Raw genomic sequence first — 18,947 nt, 5'->3', positions numbered from 1 at the left:
AATATTTCTATGTCTCTTTTCTTTTCTTGTTTTTGGAACGCCAGTTGTGACACGCTACATTGATTTCATGTCCTTTTAATGGGTTAGAACCCATAGTTGGAAACTATTGCTTTAAAGCCCATTATTTGATAGGTGATGTCATGACTCACAGTAGCACAGCCTCTCAGTATGGATTTGTCCCCAAGACTCTAACCTTTTCTCTCTTTTCTTTTTACTCTACTCTCCACCAACTCCTCAAACACTGTCCTTTATGCTGTATTTTAGACAAATATATCAGAAGCACCTTAACATAAAATGTATGCAGATGCAAAGACAGAACTCAAAGTAGCATGGCAGTTTCATGCCACCTAAGGAATTCTGTCCCATATGGGACACGGATTTTACAGTCAATACAGTAATAAGAGAGACAAGTAGCCATTCTCCTTTGTACAGAGAGTTAACAGTTCATATTGACAGTTCTTAACTAGCAGTTTCAGTGGTTATATAAATTTTACATATTCTACTGCTTCTCTCTCCTTCCATTTCTGATATTGAGTTCTAAAACAATGATATATCAGCCCACCTTATAACTGGAAGAATGAGGTAAAATTAAAATACCCGACAGAGGTCAATGAAGGAATCTAGCAAGAGACTTCAGGCCAAAAGGCACTCGTGAAAACAACAGGTCCTTTGCTGATATTCTTTAACTTATGTCCATTTAACCACAAATATTTACCAAGTCCTACTATATGCACCAGGCAGATATTAAGATACACAAATGAATAAGAAACAATCCCTAAGGAAGCTCACAGCATAAAAAGTGAAAAATATGGATAAATTATGAAGGAGAAAGTGCTTATGGAAGAGAAAGCTACAAACGCTATAGGGACAAAAACAAGCAATTAACTCTGCCTGGAGGAATCAGGAAAAGCAGCACAGAATAGATATTATTTTATCTGGATCTTGAATAACCAGGAATTCATAAGGAGAAAAGAGTGAAAGGCATTCCAGGGAAAGGGATAGGAGATGCCCATGCCAAGGCCCAGACACACGTGGTTGACATTTTGAGTTTGAGTCTTTGCCATCTGTGAAGGAGGCAGCTCCTGAAGTGGCTGCCATGTCTCCCTCCTGGGCCACCTCTGGAGCAGGGGCTCCTCCTCAACACAGCCACCCCACAGGGTCCCAGGACATGAAGGGAAAAGGAGAGACAGTGAGAGGCAGAGCGACCGCTGAACTAACACACACAAGAACGGAGAAAAGTAACAGCACCACGTAATGAGTGTGATGACTTCACCCTGGCGGTCAAGTCCACACCCCTCGCACCCCTCACAATGCCTAATAGCTGCCTGTTTGGAGTGGCCTTCCTTCATAAAACTCCGTAATTGCGGGAAATTACTAATTCCAAGGCTTTCATAAAACACAGAGGTCCACCAAACCATTTGCTTTGGCAGATTTTTTTTCCTCCCAAAGGACAGCCCATACAGTCCTGCAATAAAGCAGGCTCTGTTCTAAAGATTTACAGTGTTTTCCCAGTGAAAATTCTAATTGACAACCAGGAAGAGAATACAATACAGAGCAAAGAGAGCTCTGGTTACACCCATTCTTCCAAGATCCATCCCAAAGAAGCACTCACTGCTCAGGTTTCCTGGATCAGGGTTTAGCTCAGTCTTTATTTGGACATAGGCATAAGTAGATGCTCGGAAATTAGAAGTTTTCATTCAAAGCAGTCAAGTCTTAAAAACCAAAAGACTTATTCATTTAAACATCAAAGACAGGAAATTTCACTTCATTCCCAGGCTGAGAATATCAGGTCACTCCACACAGAATAAGCGTATTACACAAAAACGCAACCATGCCTTTTCCAGGTAAGGGGGGGAGGTGGCTAAAAAAATAAAATGCATGATGAGCTCTTCAGAAACAGTTGCCTGAGAATACTAAAGGCACCATTATTCAATGGATTCATCACAAGATACAAGTTCAAGTACTAGAGGGAGTGATTTTCATATGAATGTTAAAGTTGCCAGTTACATACAAAAGCCCATCATCTACATAGAGAACCAAGTCACGTGGAGCAAGCCAGGGGAACAGTGAGTGACAAGGTATGGACAGGGCTGTTGAAGTAAGAGACAGACATTACTGGACCCATTTTCAAAGAAAACTTTGAAGATTTTGTTAGGCTTTCTGTGCTGAGCTGCCACAAGTAGCAATACAAGTGTAAATGAGTGGTGTACACGGGCCACATCACTGCCAGTTACAGGCCTGCAACCAATGGCTGCCCACCACGGGAGAAGAGCATGACAGAAGGACTGGAGGTTACAGGCTGACACACAGCCCAATAAGAATATTCTAAAATTAGGTAAGACGCCCAACACAGTCTCACAAATCAAAACCAAAACCAAAACTCCTGTCTAAACAGTAGCAAAAAAAAAAAAAAAATCCCCATCTTTTCTGAATCTTCCTGAATCTCCCCCATTTGCAGTGTCCTGGTCCCCACAGTAAAAATAAATAAGCAAACCATGCATTTCCAGTTGCACAATACAGATTAAGGGAAGTGAACCTGGTGGAAGCGGTGGAAAAATAACACAACTCATCCTCCTTTCTCTAAACAAAAAGCAGAGAAAGGAACCAAAGGCGGAAAGTGCAGCAGGAACCAGGAGGCTGAATCCTCACCAGCCCAGCGTCCTCCACAGGCTGTCTGAGGAGTTCCTTAACCTCCCGGATTCCCATGTCCTCATCAGAGAAGAAAAGGGTTCATCTAAAGCTGCGGTTTTGAAACTGCGCTCCTTGGAGCCCTAGGATTTTGTGGAGGTGCCTCTGAGGCAGCCACAGACACACAGGAGTAAGGCAAAGGGAACGGCCTGAAGCTTCCTCTCAACCCAAAACAGTTCAGAGGTGATCCATTTTATATTAATATATTGGGTTCTGCATAAAGCCTTTTGTTTTAAGAGTTCCATTACCAAGACAATTTACAGCTAAAGTGACTTAAAAGCATTAGACCAACACAGCTTATGGGTTTTTATCTTTATGTGGTTTCTATGTACCTCTCTGGATTATTATTAGAATTAACTAGCTGACTGGCTGATTAATATTGATCCCCAAATCTGTATATTAGGTTCTCGTATTCCTACCTAAAAGGCGAGGAAACTGCAACTCAGATAAGACAACGACCCCAAAATTACACAGCTCAGTAGCTGACAGGATTCAAACCCAGGAATGTCTGACATTAAAACTGTTAAGCTCAATTCTGTCCTTATAAAGAATAAACTTCACTGTAAAAAGCAATTTGTTACCTCATTATTATTGCAATTCTTTCTCCATGAAACGTTGGGTTCTTCATTTTTATTCTCTAAGAATAAACACTTACCCTGGTGATAATAAATGAATAGCCACGAGTTCGGCCCAACAAGCAAATCTGTTGGGTACAGGGAAGCCCAAAACGTTGACAAAGCCTCCAGGGCAATAATAGTTGTTAAGAACTTTCAAAGCAAACAAAACTCCTAAAAGAGAATAAAGAGCATACAAATATCAATAATCCAAATGTGGAGAGAATCACCATTTACAAAGAAAACTAATTAAAAGGTGAACTTGATTATTCGATTACATCCAACTTTTTGCTTTAAAACACACCATATTCCTTAAAGCCCAGCATTTGGTAAAAAGACAATGTTCAAGGCACTCATTCCTTTGATGGTTCTTGACGTGGAAATTCATACTGACTTTCAGTATGTTAGTAAACATATAACACATAAAAGGGGAATGAAACACCAGTACTGGTACTAAATACCACTAAAATGTACACTTTAAAATAGTTAATTTTATGCTATATAAATTTTAACTCAATAAAAAATACCAGTAATATGTATTTTTTTAACCTCTATGGAAAGACATGTTGAAGGCAGGACATATATTCATCCTTCTCCCACAATTAGATGCACAAAGGTGCATCCTGGAGGAAAGAGGGAAGGATGGCAGGGAAGGTAGAAGGAAGGATCTGATTTCCTTGTTTCAGGACTATTTCCCTCCTCCCCTTCACATTCTAATACTTAGAACACCTAATCCTGAAGGCAATTTCAGTCCCACGAAATATCTGTAAAAAAAAGAATTAGTGAGGAAAAAAGGTGAGAGACAATGCATCGCATGTCATGCAGACTGTGTTCAAATCCCGGGTCTACCACTAATGAGCTGTGTAACTTTGAGCTAGCAACCTCCCTTCTCTGTGTCTTAGCTTCCTCAGCTATAAAATCAAGACAATGTCATCTTCCTATGGATCTGTTGCATGAATTAAACAGGATAAGTTATGCGGAGTGACTCCCATGGCTCCTAAACCACGGTGGGCATGCCACAGTAGCCACAGTAGGGTGTAGTACGCTTACTTTAATGAAGTTACCAGGATGCATGTGCAGGAAAGTTCTCTGGGTGGCCTTGGACCTACGTAGTTCTCCCCCACTTTCTCGCTTGTAGGTCTTAAGAATAACTATGGAATGTAGTAAAAATGCAACATCCTGAGATACAGGGGGAGCTGGCCAAAACAGCCCAGCTCCCTTCTAGAAAAGGGTGTCCCTCAAAGCTTCACCCAGTGATGCAGGCCATCCCCAGGTTTGTAAGCTGGGGTGGGCTGCCTTTCAGGGTCCCTCATCTGCAGTGCAAGTGGGGCACACACAGTCAAGACTCCACCTGCCCTGCGCAGCTTTCTGAGCCTTAAGGGACTGGTTCACAATGAATCCCAGGCTCCTGCTGTCCCTTGCTGCCCATAAGTAGCAAATCTGCTTCACGTAACTTGTTGCATATTGAGTGTGCTCTGTCTCACCAGACTCAGACAAGTTGGTACCCAGCGCACAGTGAACCTGCTTCACAGGCAGACTCATCATTTTTGAGAACTCCCTATTACAAATACACCTGTGGGTCTCTCTGTGGCCCTGACATGATGGGGCCAGTGCATGTTTCCAGCACTACATTTCCCACAAAACCACCTTTCAGCAGGCCTAGTCAGACTGTCCAAAAGCGAATGATACAGCATAAAGTAAAACAGCAAAAACTAGTCCCTCCTATGCTCCAATCAGCCTCCTCTTCAAGATGCAAGCCCCTGCAGCCCTTAACTACTCAGAATTTAGTCCCCTTACCACATCTCATAAAATGACAGCAGCCACACCCCCTCACTGCCTCCACGTATGCTGCCTCGGAAATTGGTCTGCCTTACCTGAGAAACCCACGGCACAGTTCCTTCTGAACTCAGGCTGATCCATACATTCGGCAAGCGCAAACTGCAGGAGCAGGTACACCACCCCAGTGAGTAGGGAAAATGTGGTGATGACATACGCAAACCACCTACTTCCCAGTCTTCTTTCCAGATTTATTCCTTTCCAGAGCATGGACGCCATGTTGAAGTACAAATGCCAGTCGTCGGCATGGTGAAGGGGAGAAAGCAGCAAACGCTGCCAGTCTTTATACTGGTAACACCTCTCCACGCTGAGACAGGAGCTGTGCAGTGGCTTCAGGGGACTCAAGAACAACCAGATGTTGAGAGCCAAAGTTGCTAGGGTGACAGGTGGAATATTGTTGATCCCAACATGGAAGATTTGAGAAAGGAGCAGAATAAGCCCAGTATTAATCCCTCTTGATCTCCGCTGCATGGTTAGATACCAGGAAAGCAGTCCAGCCCAGGAAAAATGTGATCAGGTTTTAGGTATCTGGAGAGGTATACAAACAGCTGAACCTGAAACAAAAAATACATGTGAAAATCTATCAATGAAGAATTAGCAAACTGGTAAGACACATTCGGTTAAAGACGAGACCACACCAGATATATGCTACTTCCCGTTCTAACAGAAACATTTATATTCAACGTCTTCCAGAGTAACATCCAGGATGCTGGCTGACACTCTTCCTTCATTTTACATTCTAAAATAAAAGTGTTATTCTAGATCCCAATGAACCAGTTAATGAACAGGTATGATTTCTCTGAAAAACATGTCATGAAATTATAACTTGTCTTCCTTATAAACAAACTTGTAACCTAATGAAAAACCTACAAACATAATGTGCAAATATTAAATAATGATTTCTATTCAGATGCCTGGCCACGATTCTTTACCCCTTCCATTTTTTAAAGAAATATTTAATTTTCATATATTAGAATGAGTTTGCTCCAAAGTTTTTAAATGTCAACAAGCAAGTTTTAAGATGTAAGCATACATTATCTTCTATTCCAATTTTCACATTGCCAGATATCAACTGCCTGAATGTTTTATTTTGACAACACTTCAGCTTTTAAAAGTTACCTACTATGTGTCAAATCCTGGATTGAAACACAGTCCTTATTTTTTAAGGAGCTCACTTTCCAAAAGCAGTAAACCAACAACTGCCACGCAATGTTCTAAACCCAGTGGGAGGGGAAACCCAGAGCACAGGCATCGGATTCAACCCGAGGTGGTGACATGGCTATGGTCTTAAAGGGTGAACTGGAGTTACGGACAAGGAGGAGTCGTGGCTCAACAGTCTACTTCTCCATCCCCTGGACCTGGGCTGGCATTGTGACATGCTTTGGCTGATGGAATGCGGAGAAGTGACACTACATGAGCTCCGACCCCAGACCTTAAGATGATCTGCAGACTTCGCTCTCTTGAAACCCTCACCAGTAACTATGTGGACAAGTCTGGGCCAGCCTGCTGGACGATGAAAAAAGACACAGACTCCAGTCACCCTGATAGTCCTGGCCACGAGCCAGCTACTGCCCCAGAAGCAAAGCTGTCCAACTGAGCCCAGCCCAGTTTGCTGAGCCACAGGACAGTAAGCTGAAGAAATGATGCTTGGTTTACTCCACCAGGCTTTGGAGCGGTTTGTTATGCTGTGATTACTAATAAAGAAGGCATCTGCTATGGAGAGTGCTACCATTTGGATGTTTGTCCCCGCAAACCTCACACTGAAGTATGATCCATGAAGCTGGAGGTGGGGTCTAATGGGAGGTGTTTGGGTCACAGGGGCAGATCCTCATGAAAAGATTAATGCGCTCCTTGGGGGGGAATGAGGGGTTGGCGGGGATGGGGGGAATGAATGAGTTCTCACTCTTATTAGTTCCCATGAGAGCTGGTTTGTAAAAGGGCCTGGCACCTCCCTCCCCACTCTTGCTGCCTCTCTCACCATGTGATTTCTGCATGGGCCAAATCCCATGTGCCTTCCACCATGAGTGGACGCAACCTGAGGCTCTCACCAGATGCCCAGTCTTGAAACTTGCAGCATTGCTCTCAGCCTTTTGGCTAAGATCAAGTAAAACTCACAGCCAGCAGAACTGTCAGCTAAATAAACCTTTTTTTTGTTTGTTTGTTTGTTTTTTAATAAATGACAAAGCCTCGGGTATTCCTTTTTGGCAACACTAAATGGACTAAGAGAGGGAGGGACTGGTTTATGCTCATGGCAAAAAGCTAATAACAAAAGAGAGGGTGACAGAGACACGAACTAAAGATGCAAGAGATAAATAAAAAGAATCAAGTGCTTTGAGGGAAGATCCTTTTCTTTTTAACAGAAAGAAAAAAATATTTAAGGTATCAGGTAGATATGGGTAAATAGGCAAATTAGGGGACAGGATGCTGAAAGTGTTCTCATCTAGTGGTTTCTGTTTTCTACGTGCAGATTTCTCGGCCCTCAACCAAATATGTAAGTCGCTCTGACTCTCTAAGGATTCTAACTTAGCACACTGCACACTGCATGGGCTTTGGAGTAAAAAAGGTCAGGATTCTCCTACTTACTAGCTCTGCAAGAGAGAGAAAATCACTTAAACTTTCAGAACTTCAATTTCTTCACTTTAAATTAGGAGTGATAATACCTCTTTCCCAGGATTACTGTAAGATGCTTGGAACAAAAGATATGCTGAATAAATGGTAGCTACTATTTTCATTTCTATAAAGTAATTTCATTTATGTGAAAATTAATTCCTTTGCAAATGGTACATCCTAATAAGGCTCAAATGTACTCCCTACACCCCCATATGAATTCTTTCTATCAACACCGCACCAAAGTAATGCCTGGAAAAAATTATGCATACATATACATGTGTGTGCATATGCATATACGCATATGCATATTTTTCACATTGGAACACAAGTCAATTTTCATTTCTCCACCTATTGTGACTTTTTTTAAAATTCACCTTGTTTCGTATATATATATGTGTGTGTGTATACATACATATATATATGCATAAATATGTATATTATATATATCAAACATCATTACCTATAATAGGAGCAATGAAAAAAATATGGCCTCAGCTTATAAGAAATCACAAAATAAACCCTTCAACATCAGTGCAGTGTCCTATGATGCTGGGCATATGTAGCAGAAAATAAAAACTAATTACATCGTTGCTTAAGAAAAAGTTTCCCCTCTTACTTCACAGCGTGCATCCAGGCTCATGTTACGCTCTCCCTTACTTCTGGCCAAATCCAAAGGTCTCTTTCCATGTGCACCCCTTCTCTCCTCCCAGCTCTACCTGCCCACTGCTGACTTCTCCTGCTCCCACGGAACACTTTGCTCTCCTGAGGATGCCCCCCTCCTTCCAACTCCCCTTTCTCTGCTGTTCACTCTTCCTCTATCTTTATTCTCCCCTGCACACACTCAAGGACTTCCCCTCTCATGGTTTCTATAATTCTTTTCATTAGGATGATTTCCAAGTTTATATTTTTCAGCCTTGATTTCCTAGCAGGTTTCAGAGACATAATCTTATAGGAAGAATAGTCTGCCTGATGTCTTGGTTTCTGAAAACTGAATTATCCTTTCTCACAGAATGATAGTTCAGCCATTCCTTCTTTCACTCATCTACTTAATAAATATTAAGTGCCAAATGCATGCCAGCCCCTGTACCAGGCACTGGAGGTACAGCCAAGAACAAAAATGTATAATCCTAGTCCCTAAATGGCCTATTTCTATTTGTTGAAAGGAAATAAAAATACTGGCTGCAGGAAATCCAAAGAAAAATTATGTGGTTTGACTTCTCAATGAATGCATCCTTAATAAGAAGGAAGATATAACCATAGCCAACATGGGAAGTGCATAAACATCTCTTGGATCATACTCCAAAAACAAATGCCACTAGAGTAACACCATAGGTAGAACACAGTTTTGAGTTTTAAGTAGCAAAGGTAAAGCTGACCTATTTTATAACAACTATATAGCCCAGTTTCCTTCCTAATAAATCATCAAGTCAGCCAGCCATACAAGTGAGGGATGCAGCCTGTCACAAGGTACCTTAAAACAATCCAACTGGTCCATGTAAAGATCAAATCTGTAACTTGACCTTTTGGATGAGGCAAGCATAGATCTAGGAACACCAAGGAAAATAGATCACAATAAGTGAGTGCTGACTAATACTCTCCTGCCCATCATATACCCAGAAATTTTTAGAGTGATGTGCTGTATGAGAAACCACAGAGGCATCATTAGTTATAGCAACTTATCTGTGAACTGGAAACCTGTGCAATCAGTTTGGTTTTGGAAGTGGTTTATGTATCTAACTTGTACCCAGACCATAAGCCAGTTACCAGAGCTCAAGGAAGAGAAGGCCAGTCCCTGCACTCCCCTAACTCATAAGCACATCCTCCCTCGCAGACTCAACATGCCCCAAACTGAACACTGGACTGCCCCTTCCAAATCAGCTCCTCTTCTCACGTCCCCCATCTCAGGACATGAGTCTATCCAGTTACTCAGGCTGAAGGGGTAGGAAACCTCCTTGACATGTTCTTTGCCCTCACCACCCTGCTACCCCCAAATCCTATCCATCAAGTTTTGTTAACTCTTCCAAACAGTTTTTATCAATCTACTTCTTTCTAGTTCTAGGGCCACTTCTCTAGTCTAGGCCATCATCATAACTAGCCTGGTTACAATAAAATCGAGCCAGCTGGATTCTCTGTTTCTCCTCTGATACTCACCAGCTATTTTTCATCACCGCTCAGAGTAATCTCACAGAAAACTGAAGCTGGACTCCCCAGCAGTAAGCCTTCAATGGTTTCTTCTCACAGCAAGTACAAAGCCCAAACTCTTCCCCTTAACAAGGGGAAGCAAGCACGAGTGCCCTGCCCACCCCTCCAATCTCATCAGTCTCATCTCACACCTGTCTCTGCTCAGTTGCTAAGTTCTAGGTACACGGGTTCTCCCACATCAGAGGCTCCAGGACTGCAGCATGATGGCTGAAGGCAAAAATTACCTGTTTTCACCACCAAGAATATCCAGAGCCACCATGCAATCACCACAGATACACAGTGACTAGCATATGGTCCAGGCGTAGTAAGTACAGTCGTTCCTCAGTATCCATGGGGATTGGTTCCAGGACCCCCCTTGGATACCAAAATCCATGGATACTCAAGCCTCTTACATAAAATGGTGCAGTATTCACATGTAACCTATGCACATCCTCCAGTATACTCTAAATCATCTCTAGCCTACTTATAATACCCTAATACAATGTAAATGCCATGTTAATAATTGTTATACTGTATTGTTTAGGGAATAATGACAAGCAAAAAAGCCTGTATATGTTCAGGACAGATGCAACCACCCATTTTTTTCCCAAATATTTTCAATCTGCAGTTAGTTGAATCCACAGATATGGAACCCATGGATGTGGACAGCTACTGTATCTCGCAAGTGACTCAAGATTAGTATTTTTTAATGTGTCTTTCTTCATTATACAATAAATGAGACTGATTAAGAAGGTCTGAATACCTATATGTTCATCTTTAAGTGTTTTTCCTGCAATTGTAACAACTTTTCCCATAGCACTATACATATTATTTCACCTAGTATTTTTAGTTCCATATAAAGCGTTTACAGCATTTATCCCTACTTTATAAAAATAAACCTCTATTGATTTAAAATGGATTGATAAGTTACTTTGCTAGAACTATCAGACAAAAAAAATAGCATTTTAATTATGTAGTAATATACACTAGGCAGCACTATATCAAGGTCATGCAGACAGAAATGGAAGATTTCTTGAAATATTGATAGGAAAATTAGCCATATTTACTTTTAATGAGAAATTAAAAATTAAACAGGTATATAATAAGAAAAACTAAGCAGCTAGAATAAACAAAAGAAACTGAATTCATAACTTGAGAAACCAATGTGTCTCAAGGGGGGGAGAAAGAAGTAAAAAGGGAAAAGAAACTAATTATGGTGATTTTCAATTCCACTTACAAAGCAGAAAATATTTCATCATTATCATTTACCAAGGCAGTATATATCTCAATTTTCAGATTTAAACGTTCAATAAGAATTGAGGCCACTAAATTGCAAGAATACATACCAGTTATAAATTCTACTCACAATTTAGTGCCTGATACTAACCAAATTAATTTCACAAGAAGGGAACCACAGAGTCTTAATGGAAGTAATCAAATGCTGTTCCGAAGATTGAAACTTCCATGTTATTGTAAGTGCAACAAATCTTAAAATTATTCACTAAAATCTTCTTCTGGACTTTTCCCCTTCCCTTCAAGAAAAGGTTTATTGCTAGTTGAGATAGATTAATGCTATGTCATTACTACTATTTTTAAGCCTTCAGCAACTTTCATTTAACAGTTCCAAATATTTTAAGTATATGCTCTAAAAAAATCATAAGGGAAAAGGTATGTTCCCGTCACTGGCACGTATTTATCAAAGGCCTGCTGTCGCTCACGCTCAGTACTTTGCTGACAGTCCCTGACTTTCCAGATGCTTAAGCTTTCCTTTGTTAAAATTGAGATATAATTCATAAACCATAAAATTCACTCTTAAGGTATAAAATTCAGTTGTTTTTGTATATTCACAAAGTTGTGCAAACATCACCAGTATCTAATTCGAGAATTTTCATGACCTCAAAAAGAGACTCCATACCTATTAGCAGTCACTCCCCACCCCACCTCCTCCCAGTGCCTGGCAACTACTAATCTACTATCCCTATGAATTTGCCTATTCTGGAAATTTCATATAAATGAAATCATGTAACATGTAGTCTTTTCTGTTTGGTTTCTTTCCCTTGGCATAATGCTTTCAAAGTTCATCCATGTTGTAGCACATATCAATACGTCATTTTTTTATAGTTGAGTAATATTTCATTGTATAGATATACCACATTTTGTTTATCCATTCATCAGATGATGGACAGTTCAGTTGTTTTCACTTTTTGGCTATAATGAATAATGAACATTCATGTAAAATTTTTTGTATAAACATGTGTTTTCAGTTCTCTTGGGTATATACCTAACAGTGAAATTGCTGGGTCATACGGTATAACTCTATGTTTAACATTTTGAGGAACTGCCAAACTGTTTTCCAGATTTCTGCACTATTTTACATTCCCTCCAGCTATATAAGGGTTCCAATTTCACCACATCGTCAACTTGTTTCTATCCATCTTTTTGATTATAGCCACCACAGTGGGTATGAAGTGGTACTGATTTGCATTTCCCTAATGACTAATGATACTGAGAAAATGCTTAAATTTTCATTGCTTAAAATACAATGCAAACACACACATGTTCACACTCAGACAAGCACATTATATGTGTGCGCACACAGACCCACACATTTTCTCTACAAGAAATTATTTAAAAAGCTCAGGCCAAGTGAAAGCTTCAGAAAGAAAGGTGAAACCACAAGGAAACCAACCTGGTTAAACTGCAAAGACTGTATTCCTACATCCCCCTGTGGTATGATATATTGGAAGGGAATGTGAATGTATCAATAGTAGGACATGGCTTAAGCCAACATATTCAACTGTATTTTGAAAGAAACGGAGGGTTAGTGTGCTTTATTACTGCAAACAAAACAAAAATGCCATGAAAATGGGAAATTATTTATACTAAACATAAAAAAATCCCTCTGCTTTTTTAATTACAAGAGCAAATTAGTGTATCACAAATAGCACATTAACTCGGTCAAAGTATACACAAAACACTGGATGCATTTTTTTCTCTTATTCTGTTTCAGTACCGTCTACTTTCTCTAGGAATAAATTGAAGGGGAGTATTTCTTCTCACTCCTGTAATTCTTAGGAATATTATTCATTTGTGGCTTTTGAGTCTAAACTTAAGTAACTGTTTTCTATACTTGTTACTGTAGAGCCAATGGATGAGAACTTTTTAGTCCAGCACAATAACAATAAAAGTCTTTGTTCTTCCAATAAAATTTCTTAGCATAATTTTATTTTTCCTAAAAAGTATTAGCTTCCTTAGACCCCAAAAGAACCCAATTACAAAATGCAGTTTTCAAGATATTTTTGAAAATAAGAAAATGATACAATATAATATACATTTGCATTTGGTGAAAAACAAGATGAACTGAACACTTGCAACGTAATCTGTTTCCTCTTTCCAAATACATAAATGCATTTCAAAAAGCTTTGCTATATGCAAAACATAGTTGTATGAATAACACGCAAATTATGCTTTTAAAACTTAATATTTAAATATTAAATGTAATAGCAGATGGTATGGCTTCACATCATTACACCATGTTCAATTTACCAGAATGCATTTTCTACCTGAATTGATTAGTAAATAGGGAGTCCTGGGGGTACAGTGAGGAATTTTCGTCAGATAGTATAATCATGTGATGACAAGTTGCACATAAATGACATAGTTTTCTGGCCATCTAAATCTGTTAAATGGCTTCATGATGATAAAATCAAAGGGAATCAGAGTAGGGCTCTCTGTTTTCTTATTTCACATTAATGGCAGAGATACAAAGAAATGAAGACAATCGAATGAAAACTGACTTCATGAATAAAAAATGAAACTGGAATCAAATTATATTAGGAAGGTAATGGAAATCTAGTCTTTATGAATATTGCGACACTCTCAGCAATTATATTCCAGCATTTATTCATGGAAATATCTACAACTTGGACTCTGGTCCAAAAGAAATTGGGAATTGAAAGCATTTTCTCCTTTTGAAGGCTGCTGAGACCTTTAAAACAATGGTTCTCCAACCTCATACACTTCATCGCTATAACCACATTAAGAAACTGTCTCACTCAGCTTGACACAACCATTAGACTTATCTCTCTAATGCTAACTGGCTGGTATCTTTCTAAGTTATTAGACCTAAAGTTTTTAATACATAAGTACTCCTTGCACAATCTCCTCAGGTGAACACAAATATAAAATTTCTGATCCCTTAGTGGGACAATGTCCAATTGTCTTTCACAACAGCCTGCCTTAAGCGTAAATGCCATTCATGTGGAAGGTACACAGAGGCAAAACATGTGACCTCTAGGGAGTTAGGATTTAAGACCACCAAATGGACATAAGAAGAACATTCCAGACAAGTAAGCAACCATTAATAAGGGCAAGTGTTATGTGGTGATAGAATCCACCAAAGGCAGGTCTTTGTCACTTTACACTCTTCCCTCAATCTACTTACACAATGTCGGACTCAATTTGCTTAAAATCCAATTTCATCATGTTATTCCCCCCACCCTAACCCATCAAATGGCTTTCTGTACTTCATTCTTAAAAGACTGAACAGTGTCACGGTTAACAAAATGGACTCTGGAGCCAAATGACCTGGGTCCAAATTCTGGCTTAACTGCTTAGGAGCTGCATGACTTTAGGTAAGTTCTTATTCAACCTATGCCTAAGTTTCCTCACTTATAAAACAGATATTAAATAATAAGAACAACTTCGTGGAGTTGATGGGTAATATATGCAAAGCATTTAGCATAATGCCTGAAACATAGTAAGTTTTAAATAAGTACTAGCTGATTTCAAATCTCTATTATCATCACCATCTGATCAACTTTAAGCTATTCAGCACAAGAATCAAGGTCTTGTAATATTTACATGCCTTCCAATAATAACTAAATCTATGCAATTATAGTTTAAAAGGTAGTTATGTATAATTTGTTTCATTTCACTTAATTCTCACAATTCTGTGAAATCAAAATTAGCTCTATTTTATCTACTAGCTAGTCTACCCAGCACTTGCCCAAAAAATCACTTAACTGTCCTACCCACTCTTAGGCATGACTAACAAGTTGCCCATATGAGAAATAGCTTGATGAAGCTTCTGCCCTTGAGACTTTCTGGGGAGGTTGAAATTTCAGGCCTCAGCTTCCTCTGTCCAAGGTGCTTAAGAAGCAAGGCCATCTCCATAGATGGGCCATCCCATGAGCTCTCCCACCACCAGAGGTCACCAAAGTGAATCTCATACACACATCCCATAGCTTATATTTTGAGCCCAGTTTAGTGAAAAACCTTCCAGCAGTTCTGGCATGAAACCCTGAAAGAGAGACAGAAATTCCATTCTTCGTATACAGATAAAGACACCAAGATGACAATGCCCTTACTGGACAATGAGGACTCCAACTCACTTGTCTCACCACAAAGTGCTGCTCCTCTGTCAAGCCCTTCAACTCTGTCTCTCCCAGCTGCAACCCTTACTGCTTCTGTCCATGCCTGTGAATGGCCCCAGCAGCCCAGCCTGCCCATCGCTCAAGAAAGCCAAATGCCACATTCTGCACTTCCACAGCATGTAATGAATAGCTAAAATGCCTGCAAGAAGTTAAATAAAAATCTTTTCAAATTCTAGGCTGTGATCTAGAGGCAGGCCGGGAAATAGCTCAATGTTCTGCTTCATGGCCAACATTTTATAACTTAAGTCGCTAGACTAGGGACACTTAGAAGAGATGTCAACTACTTTTCTTTCACGTAAATGCTTTTTGGAAGATAAACTGAAGTTTGAAAGAATTTTTTTAAAGTCCTATAAAAAGGACCAAAACAATGTTTCATTTTAGCTCAACTTCTATCTGTAATATACAGTGTAAAATTCAATTAGAATTTAATAATGTGAGAAAAAAGTGATTAAAAGTATGAAGACTTTAATGCTTCCAATGTAGCAAAAGGCTTCCTTTTGTAAAAAATAAGATCTTACCAAAAGAGATAAGGTAGAGCAATAAATTTTAAGTTAGATATTGCTTTGGGCAATTGTCTTCATTCAGGCTGCTATAACAAAGTACCATAGACTGTATGGCTTATAAACAATAGAAATTTATTTCTCACAGTTGTGGAGGCTGAAAGTGTGAGATCGGGGTGGTCAGGTTCTGGGGAGGGCCATCTTAACAGGTTGCCAACTGCTGTCTTTTTTGTTGTACCCTCACGAGGTAGAAAGAAGGCAAGAGAGCTCTGTGAGGCCCCTTTCGTAAGGACACTCACCCCACTCGAGAGGGCTCTACACTCATGACCTAATAACCTCCCAAAGTCTTCGCCTCCTAATACCATCACATTGGGTATTCTGAAATTGCCAGAATTTCTGGAGCCATTGCAGGTAGACATTTTTATAAAATTTATTTTTGTGAACACAAAAATTACTGAGGCTAAATTAAGATGGTAACTATAAAAAGGGAAATTTAAACTAATATAAGAAAGTAGCTTCAAATGATACAATCATCCCTTGGAAGCCATAGAAATGCATGTCCAAGGTAATAAATTGAATTACCAAAGTAATCTATCGAGTGAGGAGGACCTGATAGTCAGTCAGTTCTATCCTAGGGATCCAACAAAATTCAAGAAGTTTTAAGACTGCTTTATAGTGTTTATGGAAAGGTTAGATCAATTTCACCTAAGAAGGAATTATGGCACAGTAGAAAGTATACATAGTTAAACAGAAAACTTCAGCTTCTGCCCTGGCCTTGCCACTGAGGAGGAGGGTAAAATGGCCCAAGAACTAAAAGATAAAACAAGCAAACAAAAAACCACCAGCACCTCCACAACCAAGGTTTTCTACTACACTGATGACTGGCTCTTGTGGGTAAAAAATCCAAAGGAACTACCTGTTAGTTCCAGGTAAAGGCAAAAGGCAGAGGAAAGGAATTGCAGATTTAGGAAATGCTACAAATTAGTTTCAACAACAGCGGCAACAACAAGAAAAGGGTACATGTGTCAGTTTAATGTCAGTTACATTAAATTACATAGAGGAAAGGAAATTAAGATTCACAATTCATTCATTCAAAGGGACTGGGTACTTTTGTCAAAGTGGGAAAAAAAGATGAGACCTTGGTAGTGATGAGCAATGTGCGAAGAGTCACCAGGTAATTTAGAAACTTTAGGTTAAAAAAAGCAAAGACAATAAAAAAAAGAACTGGAGAGGCTATTCCCCGGGGAAGAAGGCGCTTCCTCCTCTCCTTTTGCTAGCTGTCTTGGTTCTGCTCCTACTGATTTGGCTCCTAGCTTTGTGGTCCTGGATATCCACGATCATCAACCTCTTCAATGATCAGTTTCTTTAGGTTGAGTTGGATCATTAAGTTGCTTTGCAGCACACAGACCTCAGAAAATCTAAGTTTCGTCTTTTGATTGAAATGTTCTCCCACTCCAAACACACATACCCCCAACTACACAGAGACACAGGTGGAGAAAGACACAGAGACTCACAGAGAGGAATCTATCAATTTTTCCTGGTGCAAGAAAGTTTAATTTATGCCTGCCTGGAAGAGGCTAAATTTTAATAAGATCATCAATGGGACCAGTCAGCAAACAACATAGTAACCATCTTCCACAGGTATTAGGTTCAGAAGGGAAAAAAAGACAAAGAGCACACCATTGTTCCTTTTTCCAAAGAGGTTAAGAAGTTGCTTCGATTATACCCTACACGTCATCAGAAAGGCAACAATGCTTCACCCCAAGAGGGTAACTAAAGATTTAGACTCAGAAAAACACAAGTAAAGTAGTAGTACAGAACTAGCCTAGCTTTCCTTTTATCGTGGCTACCAAAGAAGTCTGACAGAAGATTTTGTAGCAAACAGGAGTCCTTTTATGCACACAAATACTTTTATTCATTCACTTTTGCCCATTTGCTGGGTAGATTTCACATAATCCCACTGGAATCAGCAAGGGCCCTTGGAAAACATACATGGGCACATGGCCTCTTAAGTCACCTTGTCCTGGATTCCCCCAAGATTAGAACATTAGGAAAGGGGGAAGGTCCTCTTCCCTATAGACCCCACCTGGAATCATGCACATCCATGAGAGACCAGGATGGTGCCACCTTGGAACGGCAGCCAGGTTTTGCTTCTCTCTGCACTTTCCTAACTCAGGGAAAAACAACAAAGTTCAACAATCCAGATTAGGTGGGGACATTCTGATTCTATAAATCCAACCCAAGCAACTGTTTAAAGAAACCCTTTGTGCAACTTCATAATGGCAGAATCCAGGACCCTTGCTAAAAGGCTTCTTCAAAGCTCCAGAAACTAAACTCAAAACACTGAATACTTAACCTTATTTTTTAATGACACTCCTAGTACCAGTTTCTCAGTCAGATTGTGTTGGCCTTTAGGTGTTTGTTCAGTGCCTAGTGGTGGTTCAGATGACTAACTTGAATCAAGCCATTCTTGACTCAAGACCACTTGGCTGGTCTATTAGTTGTGTGAGTTACTTTCAGCAAATTACCTCATCAAGCCACATCTGTTTCCTCATCTATAAAAGGGGTTGGTATGAGGATTTAATTAGCACAGTCTTAATGAATGCAATTCTTTGTTGTTGGTACTATTATTGTACATTACTGTTTTAGTTTGGGCTTTCCCCAGAAGCAAACTCTGAGACAAGGGTACCAGTGGAAGTTATTTATTTAGAAGGTGACCCATACATGGGTTGGGGAATGGGGAAGCAAGACAGGAAAAATGTATGTATTATTAAGAGTGCTGTCACTGTAAGTGACTGGAGCTTAACCTCACTGGAGAACCCTGGGAGCTAGTACAGATAGAGACTGGCCTCAGTGTCATCCCTCCAAAGGCTAGGGAGTCTGCCTTGACTCCCTGCCACTTCTGCCTTGCCATAGCAGGGAAAGCAGGCGTCAGAGGCCAGAGAAAGCACCTGGGCAAAGAACTGCAGGGGCAGGAGGCCAGAAGCCAGTAAGAATGCACTAAGGGCAAGAGGATGTGGGCAGGGCCTGAGAGCCCTGCTGCCACCATGCCCTGGCCTGAGACACTCCCCACTCCCCCTACC

The 18,947-nt window shown here is 40.0% G+C and overlaps 1 protein-coding gene across 2 annotated transcripts in view; it reads right to left on the bottom strand.

Annotated features, from left to right (window-relative positions):
• Positions 1-5,687, bottom strand: part of RHBDD1 (rhomboid domain containing 1) — a 113,560-nt gene extending 107,873 nt beyond the window's left edge. For both annotated transcript variants that reach the window (XM_012642602.1, XM_012642601.1), the window contains exons 1-2: positions 5,177-5,687; positions 3,344-3,476 (exon numbers count right to left, since the gene is read on the bottom strand). In XM_012642602.1, coding sequence (XP_012498056.1) covers positions 3,344-3,476; positions 5,177-5,609 — 566 coding nt within the window. In that variant the 5' untranslated portion in view covers positions 5,610-5,687. The remainder of the gene's footprint in view (positions 1-3,343; positions 3,477-5,176) is intronic.
• Between the last annotated feature and the right edge of the window lie 13,260 nt (positions 5,688-18,947).

This window comes from Propithecus coquereli, unplaced genomic scaffold, assembly GCF_000956105.1.
Source record: "Propithecus coquereli isolate 6110/MARCELLA unplaced genomic scaffold, Pcoq_1.0 Scaffold18, whole genome shotgun sequence".
Taxonomy (NCBI): Eukaryota; Metazoa; Chordata; class Mammalia; order Primates; family Indriidae; genus Propithecus; species Propithecus coquereli.
This window is presented reverse-complemented; position numbering and strand designations above follow the sequence as displayed.